The sequence below is a fragment of the Rattus norvegicus genome, chromosome 13, assembly GCF_036323735.1.
Source record: "Rattus norvegicus strain BN/NHsdMcwi chromosome 13, GRCr8, whole genome shotgun sequence".
Taxonomy (NCBI): Eukaryota; Metazoa; Chordata; class Mammalia; order Rodentia; family Muridae; genus Rattus; species Rattus norvegicus.
In genome coordinates, this window is record NC_086031.1 from 75,891,788 (window position 1) to 75,913,621 (window position 21,834).

At 40.1% G+C, this 21,834-nt stretch overlaps 1 protein-coding gene and 1 pseudogene across 3 annotated transcripts in view; both read right to left on the reverse strand.

Annotated features, from left to right (window-relative positions):
* Nucleotides 1-310: 310 nt before the first annotated feature.
* Nucleotides 311-3,024, reverse strand: LOC103692115 (40S ribosomal protein S10 pseudogene; annotated as a pseudogene).
* Nucleotides 3,025-5,014: 1,990 nt separating this feature from the next.
* Klhl20 (kelch-like family member 20) overlaps nt 5,015-21,834 on the reverse strand; it is a 44,923-nt gene continuing 28,103 nt past the window's right edge. Inside the window, exons 5-13 of one of the 3 annotated variants that reach the window (XR_595500.4) lie at nt 20,944-21,038; nt 18,526-18,641; nt 16,925-17,108; nt 14,557-14,700; nt 13,515-13,648; nt 11,808-12,016; nt 10,150-10,256; nt 6,453-7,046; nt 5,015-5,242 (exon numbers count right to left, since the gene is read on the reverse strand). Coding sequence is in view for 2 of the 3 variants with exons in the window: in XM_008769649.4 (XP_008767871.1) it covers nt 6,962-7,046; nt 10,150-10,256; nt 11,808-12,016; nt 13,515-13,648; nt 14,557-14,700; nt 16,925-17,108; nt 18,526-18,641; nt 20,944-21,038 (1,074 nt within the window). In the remaining variant the exon portion in view is untranslated. Of the gene's footprint in view, nt 7,047-10,149; nt 10,257-11,807; nt 12,017-13,514; nt 13,649-14,556; nt 14,701-16,924; nt 17,109-18,525; nt 18,642-20,943; nt 21,039-21,834 lie in introns of all 3 variants that reach the window. The other 2 variants (XM_008769649.4, NM_001107192.2) reach the window with 2 other exon arrangements.

Below are 21,834 nucleotides of genomic sequence, written 5' to 3' on the forward strand. Positions count from 1 at the left end.
CATTTTGCATTTTCTTTGACTGCTGTGTCAATGTTTTCTAAGGTATCTTCTGCACTTGAGATTCTCTCTTCTATCTCTTGTATTCTGTTGGTGATGCTCCTGATCTCTTTCCTAGGTTTTCTATCTCTAGGGTTGTCTTCCTGTGTGATTTCCTTATTGTTTCTTAGATTCTGGATGGTTTTGTTCAATTCCATCACCTGCTTGGTTGTGTTTTCCTGTAAATCTTTAAGGAATTTTTCTGTTTTCTCTTTAAGAGGTCTTACTTGTTTACCTGTTGTTTACCTTGTTTATCTGTTTTTTCCTTTAAAGTTTATTCAATACAACATAATCTCCAACTTGACTGAGGTGGCTGACTGAAGCCCCCTCAAAACTGGAATCCCGTTGCTGAGCCAATCCTAGCCTCAGCTTTCTTGTCAGCTCCAAGGGGCACAGCACTCCTTCTGTAGGTGTCTCTGTCTACCTCCCCTCTTGTGAATCTTGCAGGCTGCTAACCCTCTGGACCTTTGGGCCGAGGCCTCCCAGTCTCGGAAGATTGCAGCATGATCTCTGGAGGTAGGTGCAGGTACTCTTGGGAGATATTGGATGCACTCATTTGTAAGGTACCAGTAGAAATGTCTCCAAGCAAACTGCTCCTTCACGTATCCTCTAGACTTGAGAGACTGCGTGGCCTTCATAATATGAAGGTTGGGCATGTTCTTGTCTGCCAGCTTGGGGTGTTTGGGGATGTGGACATCTTTTTTGGCAACCATCACCCCTTCCTTAAAAAGGAGTTCAATTCTTCTTAGGCATCAACATCGGGGTGGCTGCAAGGTCCGAGGCGGAGGCTCGAAAGCTAAAGATTCATTTATTTTATATTAATATATTGTAGCTATTTTTAGGCATACTAGAAAGATGGCATCAGATCTCATTACAGAGGGTTGTGAGCCACCATGTGGTTGCTGGGAATTGAACTCAGGACCTCTGAAAGAGCAACCAGTGCTCTTAACCACTGAGCCATCTCTCCAGCCCTCTCTTGTACTTCTTTAAGGGAGTTATCTATGTCCTTCCTAAGATCCTCTATCATCATCATGAGATGTAATCTTAAATCCAAATCTTGCTTTTGCAGTGTTATGGGGTGTCCAGGACTTGCTGTGGTGGGAGAACTGGGTTCTGATGATGCCTAGTAGCCTTGGTTTCTGTTGCTTATGTTCTTGCGCTTGCCTCTCACCATCTGGTTATCTCTTATGCTACCTGCCCTTGCTGTCTCTGACTGATGATATGACAGTATATATACATAATCCTAAAGTTCCACTGTGAAAACTCCTATACCTGATAAACACTTTCAGCAAAGTAGTTGGATATAAAATTAACTCACAAAAATCAATAGCCCTCTTACATCCAAATGACAAATGGACTGAAAAATATCAAGGAGATAACAGCTTTCACAATAGCCTCAAACAATATAAAATATCTTGCTGCAACTCTAAGCAAGTAAAAGATTTGTATGATAAAAATTTTAAGACATTGAAGAAAGAAACTGAAGAAGATACCGTAAGATGGCGACGAGGCTCTCCCACGCTCACGGATGGGTAGGACTAACAGAAAAATGACCGCCCTATCTAAAGCAATCAACAGACTCAATGCAATCCCATCAAGATTTTAACACAATTCTTTATAGATCTTGGAAGGAAAAATTTCAGCCTCATATGGAAGCAAGCCCAGGACAGCTAAAATAATCCTGAATAATAAAAGAACTGCGGGAGGTAAATCCATCTTCTATTTCAACTTGTACTACAGAGCAACTGTAATAAGAACACCATAATATTGGCACAAAACCCGGCATGTTTATCAATGGAATCAAATTGGAGACCCAGACATAAATCCGCACACCTATAGGCATCTGATTAAATAAAGAAGTCAGAAATAACACACTAAAAATAGACAGCATCTTCAACAAATGGTGCTGGTCAAACTGGACAGCTGCATGCAGAAGAATCAGACAGATCCATCCTTATCATCCTGCACAAAATTCAACTCCAAAACCTCAACGTAAGACCAGATATACTGAACTGGATAGAAGAGGGGAAATAGCCTTGAGCACATTGACACAGGAGATAACTTTCTGAACAGAATACCATTAACCTTAGCTCAGGCACTAAGATCAACAAACATGAAACTGAAAAGCTGCATGTTACATTTGGACAAAGTGGCAGGCTACAGAATGGAAAAAGACTTTTACCAACTACACATCTGATGGAGGAGTAAAATCCAAAATATCTAAGGAATTCAAAAGTGTACATATCAAGAAAGCAACCCCATATAGTGGGGAAAGATCTATATAGAGAATTCTCAAAAGAGGAAGCTCAAATGACTAACACTTAAAAAGTGTTCAACATCTTTAGCACCAAGAAAGTACGAAGTAAGACTATTTCACCTTACGCCTGTCAGAATGGCTAAGATCAAAATGATTTACAAAGACGTCAGAAACACACACTGAAGAAACTGCATCAACAAATGGCACTGGCCAGACTGGACAGCTGCAAGTCGATGAATCATGCTGGCAAGGATGTGGAGCAAGGGGAACAGTCCTCCATTGCTGGTGGGAGTACAAACGTGCACAGCCACTATGAAAATAATGTGGCAGTCCCCAGGAAGATTGGAATTGATCTACCTCAAGATCCAAGAGTATATTACTCTTGGGCATATACCCAAAGGAGACTTCATCCTACTACAAAGACACTTGATCAACCATGTTCATTGCTGCTCTATTTGTAATAGCCAGAAGTTGGAGACAACCTAGATGTCTCTCAGCAGAAGAGTGAATAAAGAAAATGTGGTACATTTACACACTAGAGTATTACCAAGCCACTAAAAACTGACATAATGAAATTTGTAAGCAATAGACTGAACTAGAAAATAGAAAGACAAATATAGCATGCGAATATTAGCTATTAAGCCAATTTTAACAATACTGTCATCTGTAGAACCACAAAAGTTAGGTTAGTAAGTGACTAGGGGGACAAGTAGTAAGGGACTAGGCTGAATTGTGGGGAGCCTGGAATGGGCGTCCAAGTGGTCATGGAGAGGAAAAGGTGAGAGAAGGAACGGAATACAAAGAGAGACAGCTAAAATTAAGGTTCATTTAAGGTACAATATGGAAACAACACAGTAAAAGCTTTTTAAAACATGTACATACATGACAGCAATCTAGCTGAAATTGCAAAATAATGGGGGAGACAGAACCCCAGTTGACCATCCTGTTACCAGATGAAGCTGCCAGTCTCAGGATTGGGTTACATCTAATTGAGTTGTTGACCAAAGGGGACCCTTGGAATCATCCCAGATCCAGGCTGTTGCTAAGACTATAGGTTACTCTCCACAAAATGATGGCAAGGCCTATTGCTGAAGATGACACCTACACAATTTCATTGAATATGGAGAAATTGGTCTGGTGCCAACAAAGAGCCTTTACCCCTACATCCTAATGTTTTGGTACAGGGCAGTACTCTGCATGCTTCTAAAAGAGAAACCCAAACCTAGCCACAAATCCTTGAAGCAACAGTGGTGTCCTGCCTGCAAGATATGCTATAGTGTGATAGTGGCAGAGAGCTTGTGGTAGTAACTGGCCAGTGACAGATTTGACTTTAGGCCTGATCCAGATGGTAAACAATACCTGACACTGCTTGGATAACAAAAACCTAAGAGTAGCTAGCCCAGGGTCCTAGGGTAAAACCAAATATGACTGTTCGTTTTAAAAAAAGTAGCAATAAAATGACTCCTAATGACATTCTGCTATAGTCATAGGTGAGTGTCTTTGCTCAGTCATCATCAGGAGAGTTCACAAAGGAGAAGCTTCCTCCTGTAGCACATGACAACAAATACAGAAACCCACAGCTAGACATTACACAAAGAATGAGAGACCTTGAACACTTAGCTCTAAATGTTCTCTCCATCAAGGTTCATTCCTACCTCCACCCTTAAGGCTCAGGAATGCTGTTGAAGAGAAGAGTGTAACAGCCAGCGGGGATGGAGGGTCTAAGAACAGAAGACCCTCTAAATCAGTGGTCCTTAACCTGTGGGTTTGGATCCTTTTTGGGTTTGAAGGATCCTTTAACAGGGGTTGCCTAAGACCATCAGAAAAACAGAGATATTACAATTCATAACAGTAGCAAGGTTATAGTTACAAAGAAGCAACAAAAATAATTTTATGGTTGGGGTCACCACAACATGAGGAACTGTATTAAAGGGTCGCAGCATCAGGAAGGTTGAAGATCACCACCTAAATCAACATGATCAAAGCTCATGTGAACTCATAGCAGCATGCACAAGGCCTCATCTCACTCCTTCCACAAATGTGTCCTCTTTTCCTATGAATTCGGGCTTACAGAAACATCCTTTGGTTTTGAGAAGGGCCTTTGAGAGATATTCCTGATTCAAATTGTATCAGCCTTACTGTATTTATTGTAGGCTGTGTTTCAGATAACTCGTGTGGTAGTCTGGCATAAAGACAGACAGAGTAGGGCTTTGGTAAAATGATATGCAATACCATTTCTATTATTAAATATGTAGGCAGACTTCCTTGGTATTTATACGTAAGTGATTGTGCTAATGGGTTTGGATGATTTGATTAGTCCTTTCAATCCAAAACTGTTAGGACTCTTACACATGAGAAAATACGTTTGCAGATTGGGTTACAGATACATAGTGAGAAGTCTTAATTGTATCACTGTCAGGATGAAGCACTTTAACTTTATATATAAGTAATATACAACAACAAAAAGCTCCACATACTCAGTAGAGTTAGAAGTACTAAGTAGCAGTACCTAGGACTGGAGAGATGGTTTAGAGGTAAAGGCACTTGCTGCTAAGCCTGAAGTGGGTTTGAGTCCACACGATGGAAGGAGAGGACCGACTTCTGCAAGTTTCCTCTGGTGCTGTGGCATGTTCCACTCCCTCCCCCCAACATGGACATGCGTGCACATGCACGCACGCACGCACGCACACACGCACACCGTAGAAAAAAACACACAAAAACTTTAAAAATTAAACCATTTTTATGGTAAATACTACCTTTATTTTAAAAAGTTATACATGCTAGAAAAAGCATAAATGATACATGTAAACAACTGTTCACCAAATACTTATTTTTTCCTTGAAAAAGGTGCAAATGATGTTTAAATGTAAACACAGAAGGTGCCGGGGAGAGGGAGAAGGTAAAGGTTATTCCTTTTGGTTGTGGCTAAAGTCTCATTCAAAGGTTTTCCTGCAAAATACATTGAAAGGAAAAAATCAGTCTATGACTATTATGGGGGAGAACCTTAGGCACTAAAGTTCTCATTTCTTTCCTTAAAATTTTCAACCTTTCATCAGAAAGTGCAACTTAAGAGACCAAGTAGCAGTGGCCGTATGAGATCAAAGTGATAGTGTTAGGACCCCAGCTCTGCTCACATGCTTGGCTGGCTTGGAGTTCCTTCACACAAGCTGCTAACATGAAAATCATTCCTTTGCTGTTACTAAGGGTCACCTCAGAGTCACCAGGTCAGAACGTCCGGTGTAAAGTGAAAAACAGAAGTCACTGCTGGAGAAAGGTCACCGCTGCTTGGTTGCAAAGAGGAGACAGGAAAGAAAGCTGCAGGTGGAGACAGTCAGCGCAACTCCTACACAGCTGCACTTGCCTTCACTGGAATTCTCAAGGCGACAAGCAATGAGCCTTACACTGTTTTTATAAGAGGTACTGAGCAGAGACCTAGGTACAGGTACATGTGATAGACACTATGAAAATATTACAGGACAAAAGAGGGAAGTGGGGTAGAAAGTTCAGCTAGACAGATGTAAACACCCACCAGTGAATGCAGATCGTAGCATCTGAGTCCTGCTTTCATAGATTTAATATTCCTTCCTAATTGTCCTATTGAGTGAGATGTCTTCTTATTCTGTTTCTCTTTTACATTTAAAAGAAATTTCATTTTTAATTACTTATATTTGATGGGTATATGTTTGTTTGTATGTATGTGAATATACAGGAATACAGGTACCTACAGAGGATAAAAGAGCCCTGGATAAGCCAGCTCAGTAGTTTTCAACCTGTGGGTTGTGACCTCTTTGTGTGTGTGTTGTGTGTGTGATGGAAGGACCCTCTCACATAGCTCGAACATCAGATATCCTGCAATCAGATGTTCACCTCATGATTTATAACAGTAGCAAAATTACAGTTATGAAGTAGCAACAAAAATAATTTTATGGTTCGGGGGTCACCACAACATGAGGAACTGTATTAAAGGGTTGCAGCATCAGGACGGTTGAGAACCACTGTTACACACAGTTGTGAGCTGCCAGATATAAGTGCTGGGAACTGAATTCGGGTCCTCTGCGTGTAGCATGCACTCTTACTAACCATCTCCAGCCCCCTTTACATTTGGAGTGCTCCAGTATTTAGTGCAGAATGGGAGCTAGCGCATATACTAGGATCTTACCTTCATCACTGGCAATCTCAGTAGATGGACAGTGTCTACTAGGAATAACGTCAGGTCACACATAGCCCTTCTGCTCTTATCGGTATTTTTAAAATCAACACAAAACCTAGAAAGCAAAGTAAATTTTGCAGCTTGGAACTTTTGGCTTTTTTTTTTTCTTTTTCTTTTTTCATGGTAGGAAGGATAAGTAAAAAAAAAAGCTTAAAAACAACATAACAACAATAACAAAAACCCAAAGGACCGGACCCAAACCAACAAAACACAAACAAAATCCCATCAAAACTCCATGATAAATTAAAGCCAAAAATAAATACTCTTCTGCACAGAGCGGAAAGGCATTGTGCAAAGGTGGCATTTTGCAGGTGAGTTCCATCGTTAGACTGGTATTTCTGAATGTTGAGGCACCGGCAAAGAATAAAATTTGTTCTATTGTTTCTCGAGCTGTAGAAAGCTTTGAAGTCAAGGCTCTTCCAAATATAAAGGAGTGTATGCAAGATATTTTTCTGTGTTCACCATATATGGGATTCACAATGTGTCATTTTAATAACTCCTACACCACCTCCTAGCCGACGGTAATTCATCCCTCCATACAACCTGCAAGGAGAAAGACAAAGGCACACTTACTAACTGAAAAAGCACTGCTCCTTCTAAACAAAGACACCAGTCACAGCATTTTCAGCTTCATGTAACTCTGCCACAGTCAGAAGCAAACTGAACACAGGCAAGTAGCAGAGGGAAGTCAGACTATGAGTGAAAAGCTCCTGGGTGGGTGAGGCTGGCCTGCCTCTTGCACTAGAGCTTTGCTCCTAGACTGGATTCCAAAACACAAAACACTGTGTCCCACATTGCTGTGTCTAATTTTTTGCCTGACTCTTTCCCCAGATGTACTTTCTCCTTGCGTAAAACTTTCTCTATTGTTAATTAATTAATGTCTTCTTTCTCTTGCTATGATCATCCTAGGCCCACAGCTGTGGAAGTGCTGGTGTTAGAGGTATGCGCCACTGTACTTGCCTTCATTATTTTAATTTGATTTTTCTATTTGATTTTTGAGCTATTCTTACTCCAGCTCTGGTTGCTTCAAAATTCATGGCAATCCTCCTGCCTTAGCTTCCAAAGGGCTGGGATTATAGATATGAGCACCAAGCCAAGCTGCTCAATTAATTTCGCCTTCCATTCATCTCCCTTCCCCTCCCCTCCCCTCCCCTCCCTCCTTCCTTTCCTTTCTTTGTGTATCATGTGCTGTGTGCAGGTGTACATATGACTGGAGACCAGAGGTCACCTTAGATGGATGTCATTGTTCAGAAGACATCCGTTTTATTTATTTTTTGAGACAGGGTCTTTTGGTGGCTGACTTGTCAGGCAGCACAGGGATCTGCTTTGTCTCGGCCTCCCCAGCTTTGCTGTTATAGCCATCATGCTTGGCTTTTTATGTTGCGTCTGTGGATTAAAATCAAGTCTTATGCTTGCAGAAAGCAGCAAGCACTTTTCCAGCTGCTCTTTATTCCCAGCTCATCAGTTATTTGCTTTTATTCCCTTGTCTATATAATATCATTTATACAGTATCATCTATAAAGTAGCATTTAGTGTGTGATATGTGTACAAGATCATCTCCAAAGTTAAAGACCCAGGGAAAAAGAACTAACTTCTCATTCAGCAAAGAAATAAAACTGATTTTGGAAATGCACCAGGTATGGTAATACATACTATAATCACCAGACATGGAAGGATGAGGCAAGATGATTACCTCAGCTTAAAACCAGCCTTGACCTACAGAGTTCTAAGCCAAACTGGGCTAGAGAGGACTACTTTCTTTCTTTCTTTTTTTTTTTTTTTTTTTTTTTTTTCTTTTTTTCGGAGCTGGGGACCGAACCCAGGGCTTTGCGATTGCTAGGCAAGCGCTCTACCACTGAGCTAAATCCCCAACCCGAGGGCTACTTTCTTAAAAAACCAAAACAAACAACCAAAAACCAAACAAGAATCAAAACAACAATGAACCAACCAAGCATGGTGACCCATGCTTATAATCCCAGCCCTCAGGAGACTGAGGAGGAGGACTGCTGTGAGTTCGAAGGCAGCCTCGGCTGCAGTCAGTTCAAGGTTAGTTTGGTCTAGAGTAAAAGCCTGTTTCAAAAAGCCAACAACAAAACCAAAAGTAATAAGTTTGGGCTGGGCATAGAATACACACCGTTAACCCAGCACTGAGGAGGCAGAGGCAGTGGATCTCTTGAGTTTGAGGCCAGCTTGATCTACAGAGTGAGTTCCAAGACAGCCAGGGCTGCACAGATAAACCCCGTCTCAAAAACTGAAGCAAAATAAACAAAAAAACCCAAACCAACAAAAAAAAATGTTTTTAGATTATAGATGTACATATACATCACAGATTACATTATATAATCTATAGATGATTTTTAAGACCTTCATTAACATCATTCACCACACATTACTAATTTTAATAATGGTTACTGAGAGAAGTCCATATATAAATTATAGTGATTATGAAATAGAAGTAGTTGTAGCTACTTCTTTAATTATGCTTACTCTACATTCCTACAAACCTAACCAAACCAAACCAAACCAAACCAAACCAAACCAAACCAAACCAAACCAAACCAAACCAAATTGTATGAAGAAGTAAACACTCCATGAGTGGGAGGCTCTCTTTGTGCAAACCTGCTCCTCTCTGTGCTTTACCCAGTTAGTGATTTAGCAAGGCTTCTATGGCCACACTACAGACAGACAGACTTTGTTTGCTAATCACATAGCACGTGCACTTAGTATGATACTACAGTGCCAACACTGGGACTGCAGGGGATCTGCCTTTACTTTTGTTTCCTCAGAACTCTTAGTAAATCAGATAAACATTGTCATGAAAAATGTAATGTTGGAGCAAAAAGCACTCCGTTAACTGACTTCAGTACTGTGACCACGACAGTTGTCTCAGTCTCTGTAGGAGCAACTGTAGGGAGTGCTTGACTAGCATCCGATGTACTGGGTTGGGATGTGGAGATTGCTAGAGGGTGAGCCTGCTCCCACCAGATAGGCGTGGGCTCTACCACTATGCCCAACCCCATCCCTGAGGATTTTAAAAAACCATCAAATTAAACCTATAAAATGAAGTTTAACATAGTTAACCTCTCAAAAATAAGATACAGCTTCCTATCTAAAAATGACCTTTAAAACAGGGCAGATTTCAAACCTGGAGAATCTGTATCATTATACTTTTAAAAGCTAAAGGAGGACTAGGTTTCAAAATGGTGTTTTGAAAGTTAACTACATTTTACTCCCTAGAAAGGCTTCTCAAAAAAACAAGACCTGTGTGCCCAGACTGAGAACTGAAGGTATGGGCTCTGAGTCTAATAATGGCACTAGCTTATTTACGCATGCTTTTACTTTCTTGGTACGTTGGTTTCCCGGCAGGATATGACGGGGACAGAAAGGATATTCTTCACAGTTTTTCTCACCTCTACTTATATAAAATGAAATGATTTTTAGAATTTAGGGATATTTTATAGCTACTGTAGAACAGCCAACTTAAAATGCATCGTCATATCTGGGTTACTTCAGCTCCCTTCAGGAAACCACATGAAGAGGTCAGTACATTGGCTATCCCACTTTGGGTGGTCATGATCTTTCTCAAGCCCATCACTTTAAGTTAGGAATGAAAAGACTTAGAAAACTTAGAAAGTCTAAAGGTTACCTCCATGTATTGGCATCTGGGTCAAAAACTTCAATGGTCTTCAAGTATGTTGTACCATCAAAACCCCCAACTGCCATGAGCTGTCCATTGACCACGGCTAGGCCAACCTGCAGGAACAAAGCACAGTGCAGCTGGAGAACTGAGAAAACCATTGGGAAATTCACACTGTTTCTAGGTAGACTGCTCAAATCTCTTATATTCTAGTTTACATGACTTCAGGGAGAAAAAGTAGCAGTAATCTAGGAAATGATAGAAACCATTAAGTTATGTGTTATATGTACACAAGAAGAGTCAGATGCATTTGTAAAATGTAGAAAACCATTCACTTGGTATGAACAAGAATTTCCAAACTGCTCTCACTTCTGGTTTGCCCTCTCTAATCCACTTTCTACACTGCTACTAAAATATTATTAAAAACACAAATGTAGCACATCACTCTGTTCAGAAACTTCTAAGCTTCCTTCTGCCTACGACAGGTTTTAGGTCTGTAATGTTACTCAGGTTTTCAGAAGTCTGGCCACCACGTTTGGCCTTCCTCCTACATCTGCTTCTCTCCTAATGTATTCTATGCTCTTGTAATACTGGAGTAACTGTAGTCTCTGAAACACTATACGGGGCTGAGTAAGCCATATGCACTAAGCCCACTCTCCCACGTCCTTCCATCACGTACAGCACTGCTACAGCACACCCTTACTCTAGACACTCAAACATTTCAGGCTCCTTCACCAGACAGGCAGTTCCCTGAGAAGACTCCTGTAGACACTGTGCCTTCTACAAGAGTGAAAATGCAATCACAATGGACAGTGAGAACAACAGGAATAATCTAAACGCCTGAGTAATAAACTGAGACACACAAACGACTCTTCCACTCGATGGTGCCATTCAATGAGACCCTTGATGCACGCAAACCAGAATTTGCTCCTTTTTATCCTCAGATTAGGGAGTCTCTGGGTGCAGTTTGCTTCTTTTCCTGTTGAGTATGTGTCCTACAGTGATGGACTCCTGCCACAATCAATGCTTAATGGTCTAGGGTTCATTGAGACGAACGTTCCCAAAGGTCAATTTTATGTTCCATTTTGGACATCTCTTAGTGACTGGTCATTTATTTGTAGTTGGGACCATGACAACAGATCAGCCAGAGGTGGTCTACGTTATAGATGGGGCAGACTCAAACCACCTTTGGAAGACTTGTAGAAGGGCCAGATATGCTTTACTGTTTGTATTGGTATACAAAGTTGTCTTGAAAAAATTAGCTAAAAAAAAAAAATCACAGGAATAGTTAGTACTATTATACAGAAACTAAATAGGGGACGAAATAGAAAAGAGATCATGTAGAGAAATAGCTGGTAAAAGATAAATAAGACAAATAGTTTTTATAGTTGTATATATGTATGTATGTATATATATAATATATATGCATAGAAAATATTTAGCTCCTGGAGTTAAAAGCAATCAAAAGAAATACAAGCTTTTTGAGTTTTTTTTCTCCTGTTTTTTCTAAAAGCGTCTTGACAGCTGAGACACTGAAAATACTATACACAGACATCAGCACCTCACTTCAGTGTCCTAGCGCAGCTTACAGTTTAGAGAACTTCTTTTACACGGTCCCTCTCAGTGCTTGCTTGCAAAGCTCAAAGCTCTCAGTAGCTGGCACTTACTCCACTCCTGCGGGATGTCATGGCCACCACGGGAGACCACTGGTTAGTTCTGGGGTTGTATCTCTCAGCACTGCTAAGCTCTGTAGTGTCGTCTCTCCCTCCCACAGCATAGATCATGTCCTGGTACACTGCACAACCTAGGTGTTTCCTTCGGGTCCCCATAGGCGCTATGGTATGCCACCTGTTTTCCTGAGGATTGTAGCGCTCCACTGCAGTGAAAAGAAAGATCAGTAAGTGACGCATACCTGTTTCCTCCTTCATAGCCACTAAAACTGCAATGACACTTATTATCCATAAATAATCTGATCAGGACCCAGCTTCTTACAGTCGTCTTCTGAGGAAAGCGTATGTGTTGACTTCTATATAACTAATTACATGTACTTTCTGAGTCTTCTAATAGGGTGGAACCTGATTAGGACTTAACAGTTTAGTACTAAGATTTATTGTTATATTAAACAGCTTTTGTACTCTTACAGTCCTCATATAATTTACTTAATTATTTATTCATGTTTTGCTCTTTTTTTAGATGGAGTCTTGCTCTGTGGTGCTAGCCTGGAACTCATTATGTAGCACAGCCACAAACTCACAATCCTTATGTCCCTGTCTCCCAAGTGCTGGGATTACTGGCATGCTCTCCCATGCCCAGTGTGCCTAGTGTCTTCTGAGCCACTGAATACGTGACAACGAGTCTCATGGTGTGCTGCTGACAATATCCTTAGATAAAATACCTAATATGTCTAGACCAGGGACTCTCAACCTGTGGAGCACAACCCCTTTTGAGGGGGAGGGGTCACCTATCAGATATAGACAGTAGAAATCATAACAGGTATGATGTAGTAATTAATTAACTTTAATGGTTGGGGTCACCACAACCTGAGCATTAAATGATTGCTGCAGTAGGAAGGGTGAGAACTACTGGTCTAGATAAAAAGGCAAAGAAGCTTGTAGTTCTAAGGTTTTATTTATTCTTATATTAAAAGAATTCTCTTTTACTAGGGGAGGTGGTGATTATAGGAGGTAGGGAACTCAGTCTATGTAGAAAGTAGAATTTTGTTTTGCTTTTTAAATTGTGGCCCTATTTATTATCTATTTATTTTATGTCTAAGTGTCTTGCCCTCCTGTATGTATATGCACTATGTGCATGCCTGAGGACTTCAATGAAACCCCTGGGACTGGAGTTACAGATGGTTGTAAGTCCCCATGTGGGTACTAGGAACTAAACCCGGGTCCTCTGTAAGAAGTGTTCTCAACCAAGTTTTTTTAACTACCAAGTCTTCTCTGCAGCCCCAGAATTTTTAAAAACTCACTTTAAGTTTTTAGCAGCTTGTAAAGTATGTAGAGAAAGAAAACTGTGGGGAACATATTAGAAGTTTGAGTTACAATTTCCTAGAGAGAAAATTAAAACATTTTCTTTAAAAAGATACAGAATAACTTATGAGTATATGAACAGCACAAATTAGATTCAGTGGGTTACTAAAAAAGAAAGAAAGAAAAAGACAAAATGAAGCTGGGAGTGGACCTGAGAGGAGTGGGAGGATGAATATAATAAAAATGTACTGCATGAAATACAATTAATTCTTCAAGAATTAATAAGGATGTTATATTGAAAGTTATAGACTAACCCGAGCTTTTAATACTTACTATAGAGGGATTCCCCCCAGGAAAATGTGCTGTGTTTGGAGCTCAGACTGCCTTTGAGGGACTGACCTGTGTTGAGTGGGGATGTCCCATCAGAGCCACCTACAGCATACAGGAACCCTCCCAAAACAGCCACAGCAACGCCCAGCCTTCGAGTGCTCATCGAAGCCACCCGAGTCCACTTGTTCTCCTTTGGATCATACCTGCAGAGAGGGAAACACACTCCTATTGCCCAAGCAGTTCCTAAATTCTGAAATCACAAGAGATCAAATGGATACACACATTTGCCAATGCTTAAAAAAAAAAGTACACACACAGAGTAACACACACAGTCATACACATTTACTATTCCGATTTTTTTCTTTCTGTCTTTCTTTCTCCCTTTCTTTCTTTCCTTCTTTCTTTCTTTCTTCTTTTTTTTTTTTTTTTGAGCTGGGGACCGAACCCAGGGCCTCAAGCGCTCTACCACTGAGCTAAATCCCCAACCCTACTATTCAGCTTTTTAAAAAGCTACAAATTTGTCATTTGAGACAATAGGATGAATGTGGGGGGACATTTTGTTAAGTGAAATAAATGAGACACATGAAGAAAAACACCATTTGATCTTAAAGATGGAATCTAAAATTAGTCTAATTTACAGAAGCAAACGGTAGAGAATTCCACTCTCAGTGGACTGGGTGAGGGGTTGGCAGGATCAGAGAGATGCTGGTCAAAAATATGTTCAGGAAATCTAAAGTACAACTCAGTGAGTAGTTATTACGTCTTGCATTTGAAAATTTGGTGAAAACTGTTTTCACCAAAACTCCTGAAGTATGTAGGGTAATAATACATCAGCTAATTGGTTTGCCTTAGCCATTCTATGTGATTTAAATAGTTAAATATATCATGTTTACCATAAATGTATTTTTTAACAAAGAACAGATTGGGGGGCTATAAAATAGTAGAAGGAGAGAACCAATTCCACAAAGTCATCTTCTGACCCCTCCCTCTCTCTCTCATTGTAAGTTCTAGGCCATTTAGAGCCTAAATGGCAAAAAAGCTAAAAAGGCAAAAAGAACTATGTATGTCCATTACACAGAACTGAAAATTACTTTAATTAAAAAGAAATCACCTCTCAACTATATTGAGGCAAGAGACACCGTCCTGTCCACCCACAGCATAGAGAAAACCTCCGAGGACTGCCACACCAACGCTTGTCCTACAGGTGCTTGTAGGGGCCACATCACTGCTCCACTGGTTTGTTTTGGGGTCATATCTGCAAAGAACACATGCAGAGTTCATGTTACATGGTAGAGCTTGGCTGTGCTTCTGATATTTAAACATATCAGCATACATTTCTACAGAAGGACTGTTCCTTCCCTCAATCGTGGGTTGATTAACAATCAAAGCCTCTGAATGGAGATTGAACTGAGGGGCCGTAGGCTAGCAACTGCTGCTACAGATCTACATCCCTGCCTGATTTATCCTTTTACATTGATTTTTTAACCTTCTTTTTGAATATATTTTTCCCTTTGGTTTGGCATGCATCCCTTAAGCCTTTGCAATAAAATGTTATTCACATCTGCATTTGAATGCAAAATGTTTTATTTATATAAATAATACCACACAATATGACGTTTTCTCCTTGGATGTATTTTGAGATCTCTTTTCGTTTAATAAAATTGTAGATTTTTTTTCCCTTTGAGTTATTTTGTTAAATTGTAATGTATCATGCACCGTTCGATCTTATTTTTTAATGATTTATTTTCATGTGTATGTATATATACAGATATCTGCATGTATATATGCATTTATTTGTGTATATAACTGAACTCAGTTCCTCTGGCAGGGCAACAGCGTTTGTTCTTAAACACTGAGCTATACATCTTTCCAGTTCCTTACCACACTCTTATGGAAATATTCTTAGGTTGTTTCTGGTACTTTAATAATTGTAAACAGGAATTGCAAGGCTGAGCATAAGCTCAACAGTAGAGTGCTTATCTAGCATGTACAAGACCCCTTAACCCTAAGAATCCAAAGACAACCAAATCGCCCTCACTTTGTAGCTATATCCATTTTTACTTAAATTTTCATTACTTTTCTTTCCTCCTCGTTTTTTCCTGTTTTTTCCCCCCCTAGATTTTTGTTGCTCTGTATAACTTCTTGATTTAAAAGCACAATGTTCTTTTTTTTCCCCTTTGAGACATGGTCTCACTATGTAGCTTGGAATAGTCTTAACCTTGTGACCCTCTGCTCTCTGACTTCAGCCTCCCAAGTGCTGGGATCATAGGTGTGTGCACCCTACTCATCTTTCTTTCTCCTTTCTTACTTTCAAATGTGTCTAACGCTGTTTGTGCAAACTTTTGCCTCTATGTACACTGATGGTTTACATATGCTCCGCTGAGAGAGTGGCACTATTAGGAAGTATGGTCTTGTTGGAGTAGGTGTGTCACTGTGGGCATGGGCTATCAGACCCACTTTCTAGGTGCCTGGACGTCAGTCTTCCACTAGCAGCCTTCAGATGAAGATGTAGAACTCTCAGCTCCTCCTGCACCATGCCTGCCTAGATTCTGCCATGCTCCCACTCTGATGATACTGGACTGAACCTCTGAACCTGTAAGCCAGCCCCAATCAAATGTTGTCCTTTATAAGACTTGCCTTGGTCATGGTGTCTGTTCACAGCAGTAAAGCCCTAACTAAGACCTATACCTTAGTTACATTTTAGATATTTTGATATATATTGACTTCATTGTTAAGCTACAAATATTTAGTCATTTGTCCTCTGATTTATTTAGCATGCTGATTTACGTCTAGGTGCCATTCTCCCTGCCATTCCTCCTTCCACAATCTATAGAGCCAACCCTTCTGTTGTTGTTTGTCTGCTTTTGTTTTTCACCTATGCCACATCTAGAACCAATGTCCAGAACTGGATACACAACATAGATATGCTATGGAACTATGACAATCACTACAGATCAGCACAGCTTAATGAAAGAGATTGTGTGGCAACAAGAAACTTAAAAGAAAAAAGTCACTCACTGTAACTTCCAGTGTGTCAGGTACCTCAACAGTCCTATAGTGTTTATAGCACGCTTAAAATACTTATGGAAGAGCAGAGAACAAGTAACTCATCTGTGAGAAGGTTTTACACAGGAAGTAACATCTGAAATCTTGTAGCCTTAAAGGGGCACAGATATCCGGGTGGGAAGAACAGTATGTGTACATGCAGGGGCAGGAGGAAGAAAGAAGACAGTGTGCCCGAGAAGCTGCAGGCGGTTTGCTGTATCTGCAGCAGCATGCTTAGAGAATGACTGTGTCCAGTGAGGAAGAGACCAGAAAAATCGGTAAAGCTCATCTCATAAAGGTCTTATAAGTCATGCTAAGGAGTCTAGACTGTTAATTGGTGTCACAAATGTACCACTAAATTAGTAAGTCACACATTTCTTAATACCTCAAACAAAATCATAGGAACAATAGGAATTTTTTCAAATTAACCTTACCTTTCAACACTATTGAGATATGAGGATCCATCATGGCCACCTACTGCATATAACAGGTCATCAAGAACACTGACCCCGACTCCACATCGCCTTTTACTCATTGAAGCCACCATTCGCCACTCATTGGTCTGGGGATCATAGCGTTCAACACTGGAAATGGCATCTCCACTGCACCAACCACCAACTAGGAGAAACCGAAATGGTTAAGAGAACGCCTGTCCTGAGGCAGACTGCTAGCCTCACTATGACTTCCTGCTCTGACTAACCAAGCGCATGCAGAAGCAAGCCAAGGACAAGTTATAGTCACCAAAAGTCAGCAACAGTCCCTGAGCTGTGCCTGGATCATGGATCCTAGTCTCCAGAACTAGGAGAACATGCATTTCTTTTGTCTGAACTACCCAGTCTACGGTATTCTGTTATGCCAGCCTAAGTAGGCTAATAGAGTAAGATTCAGAATAACTGCCAAACCAAGTTCCATCGTCCTTTCCTAAATGACCACTGGAGGAAAATATGTGGTAATAGCAGATAATGCTAAATTTGTTTTTCTTTCCAACCATGTCCACTTCAATATAAATAAGAGTGACTCTAAAGCTTAAAACAACAACAACAAAAAATAACCAAGATTATTTAAAACTTAAAACACATTGAAACTACTAGTTTCTACATGGTGTTAAATGGTTCCTGAGCCACATTAAAAGCAGACTAATATTAATCATCTTCTAGACAAACCTAAACATTCACTTTCTTTATTTCCAATCTCAATGTGATATAATTTCACCTTATTATTGTTTCATTTAAATCGTAAGTCACGTGGTACTAGAGCACAGCAAATGTGTGTACAGTAATTTGCTTAAGTGTGAATTCCATAATTGGGCATATATAAGGAATTTCAATAACAGAGAAAACACCTTAAATTCTAACATGGCCCTAGGCTAGGGCAGCAGTTGCAGTGAAACAATATGTCAGGTTGTCCTGAGCTCAACCGACTTCAAAAGAGCCAGCCAAGTCTTTTAATGCTTTTGGCAACTCCATGTAATTCTGAAGTGACTTTGCTACATTGTTTTATATAACCTATACAGTGACTAGCTATATAGATTTATAAATTTATGTGGTGACTAGTTACATAGGTTTATACAACCTATGCAGTGACTACTATATAGGTTAATGCATGCTGCAAACACACATTGTGTGATGGTTTTAGATGGGATTTTCAGAATACTATTTTGAAGAATAGCACTGTTGAGTTACTATGTGACTCTTATGACAGCAAGTATCAAAGCTAGCCAAATGATTATTTAAATATTAAGAAGACATTTGGTTTAATCCCAGTATAACTAAAATCTAAGCCTATATAGGACATGTGGTATATTATACTTAGTGCTAGGAGGCTCAAGTGGGAGGCTTTTGAGTTTGAGGCCAGCCTACACTACATAGAAAATTCCAGGGCAGTTTGGGCTACACAATGAAATTCTATCTCAAAAAACGAAACCAAAACGACGACTAAAAAACAAAAAACGAAACCAACAACCAACCAACCAACCAACCAATCAACCAACCAACCAACCAACCACCTAAGTAAAGCCAGTAAGAAAGGTTGGAACCTGCAAAGAGCACTTCTCCGCATCGGATGGGTTTCCGTGGCCTTGTCCGAGGCCCTTGCATTAGAGGTCGCTCTTGAGGCAACAGGAGGTAGTTTTTAGCCTCATCTACCAAGTCTCTGCAGGAAAGAAGTGTTGTACTTAATATACCAAATGGCTGAAAAACACTGCAAGTCCCTAGATGGTATAAGAAAACAATGTTGGCAAAAGGAAACAAGCCCAAATCAAACCAAATCCTTGATGCCAGTCAGCACAAAAAGTGACACAAGCACGGAAACCATGACACAAATCACACTATGAATTCTGAGTTGATTGGCACTTCTACCCTAACTTCACCCTAACTTCATATCTGAGTGCAAATTTTAAGGTCAACAATCTTAGCCCAGACACTATCTTAACCCGCACCCCCAGAGTGATTACCAGCTTGCACAGTCACGATTTCCTAATGAATTTTGTTAGGTTCTACAGTGTCAGAAAAGGACCACATCAGAAAGGGCTGTAGGTAACTGGGCCGACTAACACTTGAGGTTGCTGATACTAAGGTACTACCTAGTATCATATGAATGGCTTACTGTAACTAGACTACTGACTTGAACAGAAAATGTCCCAGTGTTCCTTTAAGAGAATAGCCTAGAGATTATACATGGTACAGTACTTTGCATATGAGTCTTTTTGGTGAGTCAGTGCCTGATTAATGTACCTTTTATAACTGTTACATTTCAATTGCAAATGTGCACTCGACTGTTCTAATTTCTCACTATACTACACTGAGTAATTTACTCATATGCTAAGCATAACCCCAAAAATGTATTTTTCTCCTAATTTATTTATCCTACTAACAACATAAACAGAAAACAAAAAGAAATTAGTTTAAAAAAAAAAAGGCAAACTAAAGATCAAGGGTTTTTTCTGGTTCCCCAAACTTGACAGACGGGTTTCCCACCAGCCAGCTTCTACTCCATCAAGGGTGCCTCGGCAGACTGTAGCACAGGTAACACTCAGCACCCAACACAGATTAGCAACGGTACTACTACCTCTGGCATCTGTTTTAAGTTCTTAATTATACATTTATGTCATCAGTAGCCCTGCTGAACAGGTACTGATCTTACCTCCACTGTACAGATGAAGGAAGGGGAGCGCGCAGGAAGCACTTTGCCAAGGGCTGAGGTACGGTACCAGGAGTCAAATTTGTTCAAAAGTGACTTCATAAGTAGTTTACTTTCCATGTCAGAATCATCAATATAATTTGATTTATGCTTAATTAGGAGAGGGGCAGCCTCTCCTAATTACATATTATTTCTTCTTATTTTAGCCTGTATAATTTACATGTTTTCCCTTCCAGTATTCACACAGGAGAATTGATTGCTAGTGTCTATTCTGTCCTGCTTTTAGACTTAGCAGTTTAGAAGTGTGTTTGTTTTGTATTTAACACTTACTATGTGTGTGTAAGATTCGAGTGTCACAGCAGGGATCTGCAGGAGTCAGCTCCCTTCTACCATGTGGGTTTTTGGATTGAATGCAAGACGCCAGGCATGGGGCAAGCTACTTCACCCACTGAGCCATCTTGCTACCACTCCCTACCCGAACACATACCTTTTCACATTTAAAAGACAAACATAATCTCAAATGTTGCATTTCTCATTAATGGCAAGCTTGAGGTCACAGAAGAAAATGCAGTGGGTTTATACCCCTGCCTGCCTATATACTAGAATGTGGGATAATTCCGATTTTTCTATGTCAAGGGGAGGCAGGAAGAACGGTGTAATTGAGTAGCTCTGAGTACTGACTGGACTGACTCTAACTTACATATTTACTTACAGTATATTTGGAATGTACTAGTTGATGGGAAGGTCCCTCACATGACGAAAGGTGCAGATCTGAAAACAAGTCTTAGCTGAGCAGTGGTGCATTCACCTTTAGTCTCAGCAAGAAAAAAGTAAATCAGCCTGCTTTTCTTCTTAAGACTATTAGCAATGCTTTCATTTAGCCCTATCAGTGACTTTCCCAAAGCTCCTGTGGGAGGGGCAGGGTTTTACCTCTATCTACAGTCTTCAAAGTAAAACTATACTATTCCTCAGTGAGACACCGTGTGTCAGTGAGAAAGGCTCATGGACAGACACACTGCATTATTTATTTCAGGAAAAATAATCATGGAGGATTGACTCTGCAAAGGGGAACTTGCATCAAAACTTAGAACTCTACTTTATGCCACTTCGACTCCAGTAACTACCACACATTAAAAAATAACCAGGAAAACTAACAGAACAAAAACACCAGGAATCCAGTTCTCTCTCTCTCCTCCTGGTCCTAGCCCACAAGCCCTGGTTTTGGCATAAGCAATACAGTATTTTAGAAGCAATACCAGTGAGCAGAGAAGTGGACCTCAGGAACGCTTAGTTGCTGGTTTTCACCCTCTCATACCTGCATTCTTCATCACTTTTAATGAGGGGGTCAGAGCCTACGGTGCCCACCAGGAACTTGGGACTAAGCAAAGGCAGGCGGACGTGCTGCAGCACCTAGGAGAAATACAATCATGGCATGAGCTCCCATTACAGCGTGTTGGGAGAGTAACGACTCATGCTTACTGACTTGTGGAGCCAAATGTCTTAGGATCTAACTGGACATAATAAGTAAAGAAAGGTGGAAAGCAGAAAGAGTAAATGTAAAATGTGTCTATCAATTCATAACGGAGACTTGTTACAAAACTAAAGCATGGGCCTATCACTCTAAAATGCTGCTTTTAGTTTACAACGCTATGAGCTCTTCTATAATGACTCAAGTTCATTAACTAGTATATCCTGTTAGATCAGGGCTAAAGAGATGGGTTAGCAGTTAAAAGTACTTGTTGGTCATGCAGAGGACCTGGTCATAACTCCCAGCATCCATGTGACACCCACAACTGCCTGTAAGTACAATCCTAGGGAATCCAAAGCCCTATTCTGACCTTTGTGCACACCAGTCACACACGTGATGTACATACATACATGCAGGCAAAAATTCATACATAGGAAATAATAAAATAAATAAATATAAACAAAATACTTCCCCCTTATCTTCAATTTTGCTTTCTGTGCTGTCACTTATTAATCATCAACTTGAATCAGACAATAATAAATGAAAGTTTTCAGAAATAAAGCAAGTAAGTTTTAAGTAACAATTACTACAGTATACTACCATAAATACTCTGTTTATTATTAATTACTGTTAATCTTTTCTGGACCTAATTTGTAAATAAAACTTTATCATAGAAAATATATACTGAAAAAAACATAGTACATGGAGGGTTTGAAGGTTTTAGGTATCTCTTAAGTG